The sequence below is a fragment of the Vipera berus genome, assembly GCF_964194415.1.
Source record: "Vipera berus genome assembly, chromosome: 2".
Lineage (NCBI taxonomy): Eukaryota > Metazoa > Chordata > Lepidosauria > Squamata > Viperidae > Vipera > Vipera berus.
Window position 1 is genome coordinate 255,639,891 of NC_138203.1, and position 18,441 is coordinate 255,658,331.

Consider the following 18,441-nt stretch of genomic DNA (forward strand, 5'->3'; position numbering starts at 1 on the left):
ATCAGAACACCAGGAAAATAAAATGTCCAAAGAAGAGTACAATTAAGCAGTAGCAGTAATGGTTTAGATTAGAACGATTGTAAAAGATATAAAAATATAAAGAAGAAATTAATGCACAGTAATAAATAATTTGGAATGAAGCCATGTTCCTTATTTGATAAATAAAAAATACTTACTGGTTTTCTATATTCTATAAGTAGAAAAAAATGAAGATACAGATACATGGATATAATTATAAGTAATTTATGTTACTCAGTAATCATATTAAAAAATAGATACAGCTTAAACTGAGAAATAGCCTGGTGTAGCTAACCTAAACACCACTGCAAGTTAGATTATGCAATCCATTAAATTAGTGCATATAGTAACTCCTTTTTATTAAAGAGAGAAGGTTTTCATAACTTCTAAACGTTGTTTTAAAACAGCAGTAGGGATGAGGTGGCTCAGTGGGTTAGGATGCTGAGCTTGTCGATCAGAAGGTCGGCAGTTTGGCAGGTCGAATCCCGAGTGCTGCATAACAGAGTGAGTGCCTGTTACTCGTCCCAGCTTCTGCCAACCTAGCAGTTCGAAAGCACATAAAAATGCAAGTAGAAAAATAGGGACCACTACGGTGGGAAGGTAACAGTGTTCCGTGTGCCTTTGGTGTCTAGTCATGCTGGCCACATGACCACGGAGACATCCTTGGACAAGTGCTGGCTCTTCGGCTTTGAAACGGAGATGAGCACCAGCCCCTAGAGTCGGAAACGACTAGCACGCATGTGCGGGGGAACCTTTACCTTTACCTTTAGGGTAGAAAATCATTACACAATTCCTTATTTTTGTTCTTAGATTTAGATTTAGATTTATTGAGATTTTTATACCGCCCTTCTCCCAAAGGGACTCAGGGCGGTTCACAGGGCATAAATATAAACAACAGTACAAACATTAAAAGATAATTAAATTAATGCCCAAGTTAAAACCAGAATAATAAAACAAACCTATAAAAAACCCAAGTACCCCCATCAGGCCAGACCCGCTAGTTCAAATAAATGGGTCTTCAACCCGCGACGGAAGGATCGGAGGTCTGATGCCATCCGGAGCTCAACCGGCAGTTGGTTCCATAACGCCGGAGCACCCACAGAGAAGGCCCTCCCCCTGGGGGCCACCAGTCGACATTCCTTGACAGGAGGCACCCTGAGGAGGCCCTCTCTGTGGGCGCGCACAGGGCGGAGGGGAGTCGACGCCGGCAGCAGGTGGTCCTCGAGGTATCGCGGACCCATGCCATGTAGGGACTTAAAGATCATAACCAAAACCTTGAACCTTACCCGGAAGACAACTGGTAACCAATGCAGCTCACGGAGCAAAGGTGTAACATGGGAGTACTGGGAAACTCCCAAGACAACTCTCGCGGCCGCATTCTGTACCAGTTGGAGCCTCCGAGTAGTCTTCAAGGGAAGTCCCATGTAGAGAGCGTTACAGTAGTCTAGGCAAGAGGTCACGAGCGCATGAGTGACCGTACACAAGGCCTCCCGGTCCAGATAGGGCCGCAACTGGCGCACCAGGCGAACCTGGGCAAAAGCCCCCCTAGTCACGGCCACTATGTGATCCTCCAAAGTGAGTCGTGAATCTAGGAGGACTCCCAAGTTGCGAGCCCTATCCACAGGGGGTAAAAGCTCACCCCCCATAGAAAGAGGTGGAACATCCCAGGTGTCTCGGGAAGCCGGAATGTACAGCCACTCAGTCTTGTCAGGGTTGAGTTGAAGTCTGTTCCTCCCCATCCAGACCCGAACCGCCTCCAGGCAACGGGACATCACAGCGAGGGCATCACTGGGGTGGTTTGGGGTCGAAATAAAAAGTTGGGTATCATCAGCATATTGATGATACCCAACTCCAAAACCACGAATGATCTCACCCAGCGGTTTCATATAGATGTTGAACAGGAGAGGCGAGAGGACCGACCCCTGAGGAACTCCACAAGCGAGAGTCCTAGGGGTCGACCTCTGCCCCCCTGCCAACACCGACTGCGAGCGTCCCAGGAGATAGGAGGAGAACCACTGAAAAACCGTGCCTCCCACTCCCAATCCCCTGAGACGCTGCAGCAGGATACCATGGTCGATGGTATCGAAAGCCGCCGAGAGGTCTAATAGGACTAGGACAGAGGAATACCCCCTATCCCGAGCCCTCCAGAGATCATTCACCAGAGCGACCAATGCCGTCTCCGTGCTGTGCCCGGGCCTGAAACCCGATTGGTAAGGGTCCAGATAATCCGCTTCATCCAGGACCAGAGGGAGCTGATGCGCCACCACACTCTCAACAACCTTCGCAAGAAAGCGAAGGTTGGAGACTGGACGAAAGTTGTTCAATACAGCTGGGTCCAAGGCAGGCTTCTTGAGGAGAAGTCTCACCACCGCCTCCTTCAAGACGGTGGGGAAATAACCCTCACTCAAAGAAGCAGATATAACCGCCTGGAGCCAGCCTCGTGTCCTCTCCCTAGCTGCATAAACCAGCCAAGAAGGGCACGGGTCCAATAAACATGTGGTGGAACTCAGCTTCCCCATAATCCTGTCCACTTCATCAGGGGTCACAGAATCAAACTCCTCCCAGATAACATTGACAAGACCGCCCGTGTCCTGATCGTCAGACTCTGCCCAGCTGGAGTCCAAACCGGTCCGAATCCGAGCGATTTTATCCGACAGATGTTGACCAAACTCCTCGGCACAACCCTGCAAGGGATCCTCCCTCACCTCCTGATTAAGAAGGGAGCGAGTCACCCTAAACAAGGCGGCCGGGCGATTATCTGCGGACGCGATGAGGGTGGAGAAGTAATTACACCTCGCCTCCCTCATCGCAGCGAGATAAGACCTAATGTAGGTTCTTAACCGCAATCGGTCGGGTTCAGATCGGCTGGACCTCCAGCAGCTCTCTAGGCCCCGTTTCCGACGCTTCATCTCCCGGAGCTCCGCGGAGAACCATGGAGCTCGCTGGGATCTGCGCCGGGTCAGGGGCCGCAAGGGTACAACCCGGTCGAGTGCCTCAGTGGCTGCCCTTTCCCAGGCTTCCACTAAGGCATCCGCCGAGCTGTGAGCAATGGAGGCAGGTGGAGACCCCAGCGCCGCTTGGAATCTCTCAGGATCCATTAGGCGTCTGGGGCGGTACCATCTAGTTGGCTCCGTACCTCCACGGCGGGGGGTGGCAAAATGGAAGACCAGCCGCAGGAGGTGATGATCGGTCCATGACAGGGGCATAATAAATGGAAAGCCCCCACCAAGATCATCCAACCACCGTCCAGATAAGAAAATCAGGTCAAGGGTGTGGCCTCCCTCATAAGTTGGCTCAGAAATTACCTGCGTCAGGTCCATGGCCGTCATGGAAGCCATGAACTCCCGAGCAAGCTCAGATGAACCTCCCAGGGATGGTAGGTTGACGTCTCCCAAAACTATAAGTTTGGGGAACTCAACCACAAACCCTGAGAGGACATCGAGCAGCTCGGGCAGGGCTGCCGCTCTTCACCGTCATTCCAGTTAATGTTTATCATTTAATCATCATATATTGCTGTCAATATGCAGTGGGGCAGAGCCCATGTTTACTATTAGCAGCAATCAGTCTTTCATTAAGAGTTTGTCTCTTATTAGGTTTACATCCTGCTTTTTCTCCAGGAATGCAAGTCAACATTCAAAACAGTCTCTCCTCCATTTTTCCCCCACAAGAACTTGGTGATATAGATTGAGTTGAAGAAGGGTGACAGGTCCATGTACAAGAGTCAACATGAACTTATCAATTCCCAGCTTAACATCTAAGAAATAGTAGAAGAATATTTTTAAAGGGTTTGTTATAAGCAATTGAAAGTGACTACCACATTAATTATATAATGAAATTCCTTTATGTCTGTTCTTGCCTCCAACTTTTAATTAAAAGTGATACTGTGTCTTATGATACCAGGAATACATTTCTAAACTATTTTTTCTTAATTACCGTATTTTAACACACCTCTTGTTGCACATTGCCTCAATATTATCCAACATCTAGTTGTCCATTTTCCATAACTTTGTTGCTCCTTTAAACACCCCGTAATATGGAAAATAGGAGACTTTCATAAAGCTTAAAACATAGCCTCTTTGGCGTCTTTAACTATTGCACTATATCACTCCCTTCAATTAATAATGAAGTAATCAAGACTGGCACTATCTACGAGTGATTGTGAGATTAAACATAAAGTAACATAATAAAAGTTTTATGTCTCATATATAGGAAAGAGTTCAATCTTGCTTTGCTGAAGCTTCCAAAATATACACAAATCTAGGGTGGATCAAACCCCATAGTGAGAATTACAGGTATAGATCAAGGTCAACAAGCCTGTTGCTCTCCAAAGACGTAAAATTAGTAAAGGCATGTTCCTCATCATTACCCACACTGGCTGAAGCTTTTGGTACTAGAAACATTTGGTAGAGTTGATTAGGAAAAAGGTACTGTAATCATATTTTTCCTTGTCCTTTACTATCATCATTTAATCTCCCATCCTTAACACACATATCTAAAACTATTTGCTATGGAAATAGAGGTTGACAACTACCTGTATTTAGATTCTTGAGCTATTTGGGGTATCTTTAAGATTTCCCACTTGTTCTGTTGACAGTTTATATTAAATTACGGTATGTTGAAAGTAAGCATTTTTGGAAAGTTCTTTATTCCCCCTTGGTCCATATTTAGTGGCTTTGTTCCTGGCCTCAATTAGTTCCTTTATTCATTGTAGTAGAAACTCCAAATTCCCCACTGCTTTTATCCTTGCTGAAGTTATTTTTGTAGAATCTATCCTTCTTAGTTTGAATTAAGAGAAAACTCATTCCTTGGTAGGCAATACAGTGATTGTCTTTCAAAACGGAGAAAGAACAAAACATTGGCAGAGATTTTGACCATCATTGGCTAAGATAAAGATGAGACGAAAGTTGGGGTCAAGGAAAATCCAAGTGGGTTGGGCTGCCAAGCAATCATTTCAGATTTACAAGTAGAATCCTTCGAGATTTTATTCTGAGGGCTGCTGGTCACAGTGGCATCCCATTCAGACGTACTATGTGATGTAACAAGATGCTTTGTGCACAGAAGGGAAGCACTACTAGAAGCATAGGAAATGCTGATTAGCATATTTCTAATATTTGCACTCACCGAGTCAATTGCCAATGTTTTGAACACTGGCAGCAAAGCTCTCCTTTAATAACGTTTGCTTGATGCATTAATTAATTAACCCTTAACCTTCTCTTTCCCTTTTCAACCCTTTTTCTCCTTTCCCCCCTCTCACCATGTTCCCAACGTATTTAAACAATTTGTTTAAAAAAAATGCACACGCGCAAAAACAAAACAAAAAATCAATTCAAAAGCAGGCAATGCATGTGTGGCCATGCCTCACAAAATAGGTCGGATTATTGAGGGGAGCCCAGCAGACCGGTGCGGGAAGCTGAAAGTCGGAGACCGGATATTGGCCGTTAATGGATGCTCCATCACCAACAAATCACATTCGGACATCGTCAACCTAATTAAAGAAGCAGGAAATATGGTTACTCTGCGCATAATTCCAGGGGATGGTAAAGTATACATTCTCTCTTTCACCCCTAGCCTCTTTCGTACAATGCCACATGGTTATTGCTGTTGAATTGGTCTGAGCTGCCTTCTTCTCCCCCTGATTTTCTCGTTTCTCTCTGTGCACAGGTAGTCCTTGACTTACAACCGCAATTGAGCCTGGCAATTGTGGCCATACGTTGTGATTGTTGTAATGCGGTTCATCACATGACCAATCCGATTTTGGGACTTTTTTTTGTAATGGTCACTAAGTGAGTGCTGCGATTGTTAAGCAAAACCACTGTTTGCTATGAGCCAGGTTTTTGCTGCAAAGCAGAAGTAAACATCGGTTTCCAGCAAAAATGTGACTGCGGGATACGGCAAATGTCCGTAAATGTGGGCCATTTGCCAGGCACCCAAATGCTGCCCTGTGACTGCAGGGAGGGCAGCCGTTGTAGCTTTGGCACCAGGTCATAAATACCTTTCGGAGTGTCCATCGTAACTTCATTGTAAGTCGAGGACTACCTGTATGCTGGGGCATGGGAGAAAACATGCTACTTTTATGGAGAAAAACAGATGTAGTGTTTGAAAGAAGTATCTCTTTCTGTATACAGATGAGAGCAAAGGTTAAAAAAAAAACAATACTTTACAGCTTTGATTCCCCCCTCCCTCCGATTGGTATGAGCATCCATGTATCCTGTGTGTGTATTAACACATTGCATATGCTTCCTAGCTGTGTGATGTGCGTAATAGTATATTGATTTGCAAGTTAGTCTCAGGGTTGTGTCTGTGGCATATTGGCCCAACACATACTAAACTATTACTGCTATGGTTGCTTTTTATGCCTATTACTCTCATTATCCATGAAGTAAAACATGGGTGCAATTAAGTCTGCTAATGTAGTCAACCCTTTATCTTCTTATCACCCTGCTGATTTTGTCTTTTGATGAAGAGGAGGTGGAAACTGGGCCTTAATCTAACAGCCTTATGAAGTGGTATACAAGTCTGAGTGCTATTTGCTATGTCTTATTATGCATTATATGAAAACCTCAGTTGATTATAGACCAATTGGGTTGGAGGTTAAAGTCTAGGGGGCCATTCTGATTTTACCATATGAAATATGAATGGAAGGTAAGAGAGGTAAACCTATCTATTTATCTATCTATCTGTCTATCTATCTATCTGTCTGTCTGTCTGTCTATCTATCTATCTATCTATCTATCTATCTATCTATCTATCTATCTATCTATCTATCTATCTTTCTATCCTTTTAACCACCCATCTCCCTCATGGAGGATATGGTAAAGAACATGAGTTAAGGAAAGGAAAGGAAAGGAAAGGGAAGGGAAGGGAAGGAAAGGAAAGGAAAGGGAAAAAAGTATTTTGGTCTTTCTGAAAGTGAGGGAATGATTATAATAAAGTTTGAATGAAGGTTTCTGATCTTGGGCTGCTGAAACTGATTAATACATGAAGGAAAAGGAAATTGTAGTTGTGAATTAAAGAGCTACTATCAGGTTCAAAAGATCAGAACCATAGGTTGAGTTGTAGCTCAGAAATATTTATTGCTCATGCCTATACATAAGAATCGGGTCAACTAACAGCTAGCACTAAATTGGCCCTATATGAGGGTCAACAATTCAAGGGGGGACTGGATTTGGATCTCTTGTGGCAATGCAAGGACTCTGAACTGGTCATGCATTTAACTCTGCCCTCCAATGCTGTCTGTCAGCTACAACATCTTTGAGAACCTATGAATTGGTGCTATCTATGTTGGGGGTGGGGCTTTGTTATACGATAGGAACTATTAACCTCCATGGCAATAGTTCTATTCAGTGACCATATTTATATGAATTTGTATTGTTTTAAATTTGTTTTTATTTTTTACGAGGTAATGGTAACACGTTATGCTCCATTGTTATAATGGAAAAAAACAGAGATGGATTTAGGGAGAAACTGTGCAACATTCTAAAGAAAGTTTGAGTCTTTGAGGATGATACACATGGACAGACAAGAAAGTATAGTAATACAACTAATTGGGATAGTCAGAGGCCTAGAAATAATTGAGAATGTTGACTTTTGGTGAGTATATGTTTGGGGAAAAAAAGATCTGTTCAGCCATATGTTTTGAAAACAACAGATGCTAGAATTAGTACTTTAAAGGTTTTACATGGGAATGGTAGTGAAAATGTCAAGAATGGAGTTAAATGAATGCTATAAAAGTTACTATCAAAGTAAAAATGAAAAAGAAGTCATACATGCTATGAGAATGTTGAAAAATGGTAAGGCTATGAATATAGATGATGTAATTGAAGAAATGTTAAATATGCATACAGTTCATATTGTTTACTTCTAGGGAAACAATAGTAATGGAGTAACTATATGACTATTTTAATGTGAAAAAGGCATTTGTGTCTGATAATAGGAGAGATACCATTATTATTCCCTTAGGGGAGGTTAGCAAGAGTGAATGGAAATATTGTAGGGTATCAATTTGCTAAGCATGTTTGAATTTGGTAGAATTGTTAACAAAGGGGCACTAGGAGGGGCACTAGTGACAAATTTGGGAAGTGCAATGCAGTTTCAGGTCAAGCAGGGAATGTCCAAACCAGATTTCTGGTTTTCAGCAGTTCCTTGGGGGGAAAAAAGTCTAATTGCAACTTTGTTGATTCAGAAGCAGTGCATGGTAAAGTGAATAGTTTTGAGCTGGGGATAGTTTAGTGCATTTACAGAGTTGAAAGTTGGTTGCTGCCATCAGGTATATGATAGATCAGAGGTCCCCAACCTTTTGGGCACCAGGGACCGGTTCCGTGGAGAGAGGTTTTTCCACAGACCGGAGGGTGTAATGGTTTTGTGTGCTGCCTGCATCACGCGAATGGGGCTTTGCTTGTTTGTGCAGACCAGTTGCTGGCATGCTGTGGCCCGGTACCGGTCCATGGACCGGGGGTTGGGGACCCCTGTGATAGATGTGATATGGCAGTCAGGAATATTTGTGTGAGTGTTTGTGTATCTCTCTCTCTCTCTCTCTCTCTCTCTCTCTCTCTCTCTCTCTCTCTCTCTCTCTCTCTCTGTGTGTGTGTGTGTGTGTGTGTGTGTGTGTGTGTATTTGTGTGTGTATGTGTGTGTGTGTACAAATAATATCAGATTATTGTCTGAGAGCCCAAATTACTTGTTAGGTAAACCAAATGATATAATGAGAAGTAAGAGTAAAAATGTTCACCCTGGCATTGGGATAGTTAGCAAGAAGAGAATTGTTTGTATTTACATTCACTGGGGAGAAAGAGTTTACAAGAGAGTAAACAGGCACACAATGGGGAATGCACATCAGAAGGAATGTATTGGCTATTTGTCTAGCATGCTTGTAGCTCCTAGGTCAGTAAGGGCAAACCTTTTAGAGATCGAATGCCCAAAAACCACCCCCCACCCCCGCTCCACCCCACCTGCTCTGCCCCCCACCCCGTCCACCTGCAGGGCCACCCACCGCCTCCACGGCCTGCTGCAGATCGCCCAAGCGGGCCACCAGCACCATGGTAGCCACACCCTCCACCCGTGCCCCACAGCAACAATTGCACGTGACATGGTGCAAGGGCGGAGTCTTGTCCCCGCTGCCCAGCTGCCATGTCCTCCACGCGGGCCACACTCTGCATGGGCTGCACTCATGGGCGACTCTCCTCTGGAGGGGCTGATGGTGAGGAGAGGGCTGCAGGGGGAGGTGGGGCTGGGCGACAGCAGGTGTGCCCACAGAGAGGGCTCCGAGTGCCACCTCTGGCACCCGTGCCACAGGTTCGCCACCACTATCCTAGGTGATTGCTAGCACATTCCTTTTGCTGTGTGTTCCCCATTGTGTGCTACTCACACTCTTGTAATCCTTTTCTGTACAATCTCTCCAGTCTGCAAGATGGGTGGAAGAAAAATTGTGATAATTTGACAGATACTGAAATTTGTCATTCATTGCTGCTTTTTTAAACTGTGCAATAAATAGCATAGCATTTAGCATTTAGACAGTGTTTTATAGCCCTCTCTAAGCAGTTTACAGAATCAGCTTATTGCCCCCAACAATGGGGGTCATCATTTTACCCACCTCAGAAGGGTGGAAGGCTGAGTCAGCCTTGAGCCAGTCAGGATTGAGCTCCTGGCAATGAGCAGTGAGTTAGTGAGTTAATATTGCATTCTAAACCCTGCACTGGTTATCGAAAATATTTAGAAGTTGTTTTCTATTGCCAAAGTAAATGATATAGAGTACTAACTCAGAGTATGTCCAAACCTATCACGTTAATTGTTTTCTAATTTTGAGTGTATAAACAACAACACAAAAGAATAAATATGCATTCCCATTTGTAGAAAGAAATTGAGTCCATACTTGTGTCAGCTTCTGTTCACTTAGAAATTCCCAGAAACATACATTTGACTAAGGATAACAAGCTTTGCCTGCAACTGTAAGGTATATTTTATTTTATTTATCTAATTTAAATAGCCACTCATCTTATCTCCCAGAGTAACCATATAAGGGAGATGAGTGGCATAAAAATTTAATAAATAAAATAAATAAATCTCACAAGCAAGTGACTCGGGGATGTACTACAAAACTAAAATAATAAATATCTAAAATAATTATTATTAACAAATATTAAAGTACTAGAAAACTATCAAAAAAGTTACAGAAAACTAATAAGACTAAGGGATTTTAATATTAATGGAACTACCTCACTGTTTCACATCCCCTAGAGTCTCCAGGCCTCGGGGCAGGGTGTGTGTGTATGTGTGGAGGGTCATAGTTGTCTCAAAGGTGCTTTTTCAAAAGGCAGCTGGACTGTTTTTTTGTTTGTTTTTTTGTTTGTTTTGAGGAAGAAGCAGCCATTTCGCTTCTCATCGAAGAAGCTTCATCAGTTGCAATGGTGGGTGGAAATCTATCCTTTCATCCACCCACATTCACAAGTGATGAATCTTCCTCAATGAGAGGCAAAATGTCTTCTTCCTTGAAAAAATAGTCCAGTTGCCTTTTGAAAAAGCATCTTTGTGATGACTTCAAATAATGTTTAATAAAAATGGAAAATGGAAACATTATGAAATATACAAATAATGATAGATGGTGGAGAGTATGTAGTCTATGCCTGGATGGGAATGTTTATTGAAAAAAAGCAAAATTGGCAGTATATAAGAGCAGGGTTTGGGCCACTTTGTTGTGGAACATGTCAGCAGAATCTCAAAGCTATTTGAACTGCTGTGGAAATGGGTACTAAGAATTGTGCATGCTCCAATGAGAAGAGTTGAGAATGGATGTGGCTTGCATACAAAAATGAACAATACAAAAGAGAACTGAAGTTGCACAAGTATATGAAGAAAGAGTGAATGGGCTGTGAGAAAGAGGAAGACAGAGAAAGCTGGGGTGTCACAAAAAAGACATTTAAAGAACAAGAGTCGGCACAGAAACCTGTAATGGGAACAAGGATGGTTTGCAGAGAGGGAAATTTAAAGAGAGGTACAATACATGGAATAGTCTTGATATAAACTAACTTCAGCTATATTTCCTTTCATATATTTTTTTAAATGCACCCTTTATTTTCCTTCTCTTAGTAATTCTTCCTCTGTTTCTGCTATCCATATCTGGTTGCTTTCCCCGAAAGGAAGCTGATTGACAGATATCCATTTTAGTATCCACTCTCCACTATTTTATGCCTTCCTTATTTAATATATGTTGTCAAGTATCAACAACTTTATGGCGACTCACTCAATATTCCCCTGACTTGCTTCATATGATATTTTAAGCTCTTAAAATCTCAACTTTACTTTTCTTATTTAAAAAGGGGGGAAACAACCTCTATGCATGGGAAGTATCACAGAGTAAAAGAATCCCAAAGGTACTTTTTCGAAAGGCGACTAGACTTGAACTGGCAACTTGAAGACTTTTCACTTGTCATCCAAGAAGCTTCTTTAGTTCTGACTGGAGTTCAGAACTGAAGAAGCTTCTTGGATGAGAAGCGAAATGTCTTCAAGGAAAAACAAAGTCCAGTTGCCTTTTGAAAAAGTACCTTGGGGACAGCCATGACCTGGATGAATGAGAATCTCCATAGACAATTGAAAGAATCTTGTACTTTTAAAAATATTATTTATTGTTTTATCATGCAAAGTAAAATACAAACAGAAAAACCAACCAACCAAATGAAACAAAACAAAAGCATATGTTCCACATTAACAACAACAACAAAGAAGAAGAAAAAAATAGTGTACAAAAAAAGAGGAAAAACTAATCAAATAAATTTAACATCTTGTACTTTTTTTATGTTTGAGCTTCAGAGGCCCAGGGCCACGCCATTCACTCCTGATCAATACTTCTTTACTCTTGTTGGCTACATATATTTAGTAGACTTCTCTCTGCTTTGCCTTCTTTTACTTGCTCCTGGTTAGGCCTACTCTCCCTTCCTTATGTTACATCTTAAAACAAAAACAAAAACCCAGCACATCACACAAAGCAACTTGTGGTGTTAAAAGATGTCCCTGTGAAGGTAACACACTCCTGTGTTAAATATCTCTGGAAATAACTCTCATTTCAGCATCTCTATTTCTATATTTCTGTGGGGGGAAATGTTATGAACCAATTGCTAAACCAATGTTCTTTCAGTAGGGAGGAATTGGGAACTGGACTCTAGTTTTGTAAAATTGTTGATATCCTTTGAGGTTTAAAATACCATCAATAAATCTATTTTTATTTATTTATTTATTTTGGTTCTATGTTTCTAGACCAGAGGTCCCCCACCTTTTGGGCACCAGGGACCGGTTCCATGGAGAGAGGTTTTTTCGCAGACCGGAGAGTGTGTGGTTTTGTGTGCTGCTTGTATCCCACGGATAGGGCTTTGCTTGTTTGTGCGGCCCGGTTGCTGGCATGCCGCAGCCCGGTACTGGTCCACGGACCGGGGGTTGGGGACCCCTGTTCTAGACTATCCATCTCCCTCTAGGAAGAGCTCTGGATGGTGTATGTACTTCCAGTATGTTTAGGAGCTATATTTTTTGTTAACTGTGAGTTGTCTATGCAGAGGGAGATAGTTTGCTTTTTTCTGGGTACAATCTGGATGTTTGCGGTGTCATTGATAAGCACATTGCCTTATACTAAGCATGTTGTTTTTCTGTTCAAATTGAAGGAGACTTAAAGGGTTTTTCTTTAGCTGTAACAGTGGTTTTAAAAATTATTATTTTAAATGGTGCTCATCTTCTAGTTTTTGGAAGATGTTTCCTAATTGAGGACATGCCCCCCCAAAACAGAACCCAAGCCAGAAATATTATCGGATGATGCATTTGTTGGCTAGTCTTTTCATTCTGCAATCTGACATACCAACTTTAGTAGGTACATTATCTGATTTTTGACTGCTATGACATTTTAAAATCTAATACGGTAAATATTAAATTATGTTGTCATTGTTAGTCTCCCAGAGTTTTTTTGAGGAAATAAATTAATGCTTACTAGATGTGCTTTTATTTGGAAATAAATAATTAAAGGTATTGATGAAATGCAGTGCATTTGAGCATTGAGCCATACTGTATATATATCCATGCTTAACAACTCAGATTTACATTTGCTGCCTGGCTCTTGTAATTATACTCTTCTCTTATACATCTTCTACCCTACTGCAAATACATCCATGAAGAAATCAGTGAAACTATGTTAATTCTTCTCTAAAGATTGATCCTTTCATTCAAGGTTATGTATGACAGTTCAATCTAGAATTGTCATCAATATGAGTTGTCTGTTATGGGTAAAATAATCCAGTTTTTGAAGGTTCATACAAAGTTGTTCTCTTGCCTTTTTATGTATACACCAGCTATCTTTAGTAGACAATTGCAGATACACAACCTTTTCTACTTAACTTTGAGTAATCACAGAGTTGGCAGTAGGGATTTAGACTTCTATAAAAATCAGGGGGGAAAAACCATTTTCTTTTCCAAGTAATTTTATTACACTTATGCAAAATTTGATAAGGCATTGTAACAATAGACCAAAGTGACATGACGCTATTTGGTAGCCCTATGCAAAGTGACCTGGATTCATTTAGACAAAAGATTCCTATTAAAGAGGCAACATGATTATTTTCATCAAAATAAATATTTATTTCACTGAAGCATTTTATATGCCTCAAATCTTCTCACTGTCGCCTGCCTGTCACTTCCCCAAAACCAGAAGAAGCTTCTGTACAGGCAGTGCATTTGGGCAGAAGATTCTTTGGGCCACAGTCTGGTCATGATTGAGATGGATGTTCTCCAGTATGGCTCACCAAAGCTTGGAGCAAGGCATGCCAGGGAAGGAAGATAGCAGATCCTTCGTAGCACTCACAAAAGCTGATGTGTATCTTCTTCTGCAGCATTTCAAAAGCTTTTGGCAAGCAGGTTGAAGGCCGTGAACAATTCATCTGCATGGTACTGACTAAAAGCTTTGCAAAGCAGACTGAAGTAAAGCAACATGAAGCACCTTCAAAGAAGTGCTTTGCCTGGAGCTCTGTTAAAGAAAAGCACCCCTTTGAATATTTGCACATTTGTTCTCCTATTTAAAAGACTGTGATAGGGTTATTTACAATGTAGTTAATAATACACTGTAGTCGGGAAGGGGGTGTTGCTACTTTCTATGACTATTTGAAGAAAGCCCTGTTGCGATAGAAATTAACAAAATCATTGGCACTAATCTGGAATCTCACCAATGGGAACTGCATTTTCAATAAGAATATACATTTGAAACCATGACTATTTTAGAATTGGAAACTGTAGGGATAATACCAAGATATATAATTTGAAATAAATGTTATCTTAACACTACTGTATGCCCAGAAAAATCTGTCATCTATCTATCTTTCTTTCTTTCTTTCTTTCTTTCTTTCTTTCTTTCTTTCTTTCTTTCTTTCTTTCTTTCTTTCTTTCTTTCTTTCTTTCTGTATCATTTTGGTTTTGGCTTCTCTGTAGGCTTCCCACAGAATGGCCATTGTGAGACACATAATGTGGGAACCTGAAAGTTTTTCTATGTGATCCATCCAGGTAGTTTATAGTTCTTTGTGAGGGAACAATGCAAAGCTCTTGGAGAAGAGGGCTCAAGGATGTATTTCACTCTCTTGAGCAATTTGAGGTCTTTACTACTCAGCTTGATATCTGAATAATGATATTAGAAAGAGTTTATTCTTGATGGAATTGAAAGATTGCACTAGAAAAGTCTTCTCCACTCTTGAAATCTCCAGATGCTATGCCCAAAAGCTAATCGTGATTGGTCATTCTGAGTATTTAACATACCCAGATGGGTTGTGAACAGTGCATAATAGAATCTCAGGAGAACCAAGCCGTTTAACAGTTTGTAAATTAATCATTGTGTAGGTCAAGGGTAGGCAACCTTGGCTCTTTTATGACTCGTGGACTTCAATTCCCAGAATTCCTGAGCTAGCCATGCTGAGGGGAAAGGGAGAGTTTCCAAGCTGAGCCATACTAGCTCAGGAATTCTGGAAGTTGAAGTCCACGAGTCATAAAAGAGCCAAGGTTGCCTACCCCTGGTGTAGATTATTCAGATATGAATCTACTTGACTGTATGTATGTATGTACTGTATGTATGTATGTATGTATGTATGTGTGTGTTTGTTTCTTTAGGAAAGCCTTAAAATATTTTTATATAAGTGTGAAAGACCAGATATAGCAATTTACATTCCATTTACAACTTTGTAAAACACTGTAAACATTTCTACCTTATTATTCTGTGTGGAACAGCTTTAAAACTTTTATCCTATTTGTTTTATATATTTTAAAACTACAGTTCTGTTTTCACGAAGCCCTCAACTGTTCAGAAACTTTTTTTCAGGATACAATTTATTTGAGAGAAATTTAAGGCTGACAAATATTCACTTGTTGAAAGAAAAGATGACCAACAAACATTCTTAAGATAATTTAATTTCAGATACAAGCTAAAGTTCACATTTTCCTACAATTACTATATGCAGTTCATATTTTCTATAATGCATTGATGGCAGATATTGGGTAGTTTTATCTTAAAACATCTTTGTGGTTTAAATGTCAGGTTAAATTGTAGGTAGGAGTCAAGAAGCACTTTGCCTAAATTATGTATGTGTAGTTTCTAACTGAACTGTACAATTGAATCAGCAATTATGCAATTGAATCAGATTAGGAGAGGAATAGTTACTCTAGTGCTCTTCTGGTGTTTTGAACCACTTTCCTTCAGTTTATACCCAGAATTAGTAATGACAAGAAATTATAGGAGTTTTTAACTTATTTGAAGGATACCACTTTGCTTACCGTTGAGTTAGAGGCTCAGTACGGTACTTGTCAAAGGTCTCTTCACTGAATCTCCTAAACAGATTTTATCTCAACACTCAATATGGAATGGGCATTGAGAAGCTTGTGAATAGGATTGGCTAATAATAATTCACTTATTTAATTATTTATTTGGCACTTATTATTCACCCAATTAATAACGAGCAATTGAATCTTGAATAGACTCATTGGAAAGCATTGTGTTTGTGATACTGCAAGCGTCGGCCTGTTTTGTTGGATTACTAACAGACTTGATAATAAACAAATCTTTTGGTTTAGGAATAGCACAGACTAATACTGAAATTTCTGCTTATTTATTTCTATATCTTCATTGCCCCTTCTTGGATTTAATCAGATTGGTCCCTGTGACCTATGCGATTGTATCAAAATCAGTACAACATCTGATGTGATTATCATGACAGGGGCAACTGAAAAACATTATAGGTCACTGTGAACTCTTGGGCTAAAATGATTGTGTTGGCAAATGAATCCAAGATCATGGGAAATAAAGGGGGGAAAAACCTGGGAAATTGTGTTAGAATCTTGGGAAGCAAAAGGATATTAAACTGTATTGAAATCATTCCATGAAAATAAGAGGATTTTTAAACAATTGGGTAACATTAAAGTAGGAAAGTAAACAGCTACACAGTCTGTAGCTTTGATCTGATGTTCCACGCCATTTTTCACAGCTACTGTGAGAGAACAGAAATTGTTTTTACGATTTTCATAATTGCATTGAGATGTTGTTGGTTTTTTTTGCTCCATCCCCTCATAGTAAAGATTTGTAGGCAGTGTGTTTACCAGTGTTTTGTTAAATAAATACTTCTATACAGTAGCATGTTTTCTGTTATTGGATTTCTGAAATCTGAGCTAGTACAAATCCCTCATGAATAGTGTTGAAAAATGTATTCTGATAACTTCAAAAGGGTTACCTCAGCCAACAAGAAGCTGTGTGCATATCCTAATTGCAGGAATAATCTGATGCACTAAAAGCATTGCTTTATTTTGCAGAATCTTCCAATGCAACATTATTGACCAATGCAGAAAAAATTGCTACAATTACAACTACACATACTCCACAACAAATGCCACAGGAGAACAGGTTAGTTTAATGACAAACTCCCCCCTCCCTTAGAGTGGCTGTGCTGTCACGTTCATTCAATACTTCTCATGTATCTTCACTCCTATAAATCTGATCTCTTTTTTTCTCCTTCTTTCCATTATTAATTTGAACAGAAACAATGCAAAGACAAAACAGGAATCCCAGTTTGATTTCAAAGCACCCACAGCCTCCCAGGTAAGGCTATTTGCTTCCCACAGTTTTAGTTTATTGGTTGCAGCTTGCAAATGTACAATATTCTTCCTCTCTCTGTATACAATATTTATACAATATTTACAATATTTATCATTTATCCATATCCTAGTGACTAATTTAATACATACTAATGAAGTTCCTTCCCAAAAGATATTTGTAACAGGCGGCAATGAATCAAAATGAAAGGAGGATACAGTTTTGTACATAGCACAATATCTTTGGATTATGTTACTCATAATAGGTCTGCAGAAATATACTACACTTGAATATATTTAGGTCTACTAGGAAATTATATTTTAAACTGTAAATTAATGAAATAAAAACACAGGACAGTGTATATATACCCTGAATGGCTTTCTACCTATCCAAGCTTGTTACTTTGCCTTCCTACTAGCAATTTTCATGGAACTAGTAGTTTTCCTATTCAGAGCAAATTTGCTGCATGGAATAAATACAGAACATATTTATTTTTCTTCATAATTGATCAAAATGATTGCAGAACAGGAGAAAGTTTGCGGGGAGAAATACTGAGACTCCTGCAAGATGGGAGCATTTATTGTTAAACACATCTGAGAAGAGCATGGCTACGGTCTGAGCTGCATTAGAAAAACAACGTATGAAGATGTTATTCCTCTGTACTGGCTACACCTAGTGTGGCTACACCTGGAGTAATGTGTGTGATTCTGGGCACTGCATTCCCACAAGCACAGAGGGAATTCATAGGATGACAACGAGGACCTGGAGGTATTTCATAGGAAGGAAGGGTTGAAGAATCCTGGGATAATCAATCTGGATGGAAAGAAAAGGGAAGGGAGACATAATAGCCATGGACAGGTCCATAAAGAGAAACTGCAGAGATAATGGTCCAGAACTGTCCTCCATGGCCACAGAAACTAGGACCATAAATGGTAGACATAAATGATAGGTTGCAAGGCTGATGTCAGTCATTTGAGGTAGTCAGGTCAAGAAAGCAAAACCACGAGTTCTAATCCTACCTTACGTTACAACAGACATGTCAAACACAAGGCCCGGGGGCCAGATCCGGCCCGCGAAGTGGTTTCATGCGGCCCGCGAAGCCATCCTGGAAACAGTGAGGGAACGGCCCCCACTGCCTTGGCCCTGGCCCAGAGACCCTCCTCCTGCCAGAGACCCTCAGATCTGTCCCACTCCTGCCCAGGCCCCCATAGGCACCCTTGATGCGAACGATGTAGAGCTGGCCATGCCTACCCAGTAGGCCATACGCACTCTAGCCACGCCCACCCAGTAGGCCACGCCCACCCAGGCCATACCCACCCAGGCCCCTGAGGGCA

General features: G+C 40.9%; 1 protein-coding gene across 1 annotated transcript in view; it reads left to right on the plus strand.

Annotated features, from left to right (window-relative positions):
- The window catches only part of MAGI1 (membrane associated guanylate kinase, WW and PDZ domain containing 1), a 518,120-nt gene that overhangs the window by 489,351 nt on the left and 10,328 nt on the right, over positions 1 to 18,441 (plus strand). The window contains exons 18-20 of the mRNA XM_081315925.1: positions 5,355 to 5,555; positions 16,828 to 16,918; positions 17,053 to 17,113. Of these exons, the coding sequence (XP_081172051.1) occupies positions 5,355 to 5,555; positions 16,828 to 16,918; positions 17,053 to 17,113 (353 nt within the window). The remainder of the gene's footprint in view (positions 1 to 5,354; positions 5,556 to 16,827; positions 16,919 to 17,052; positions 17,114 to 18,441) is intronic.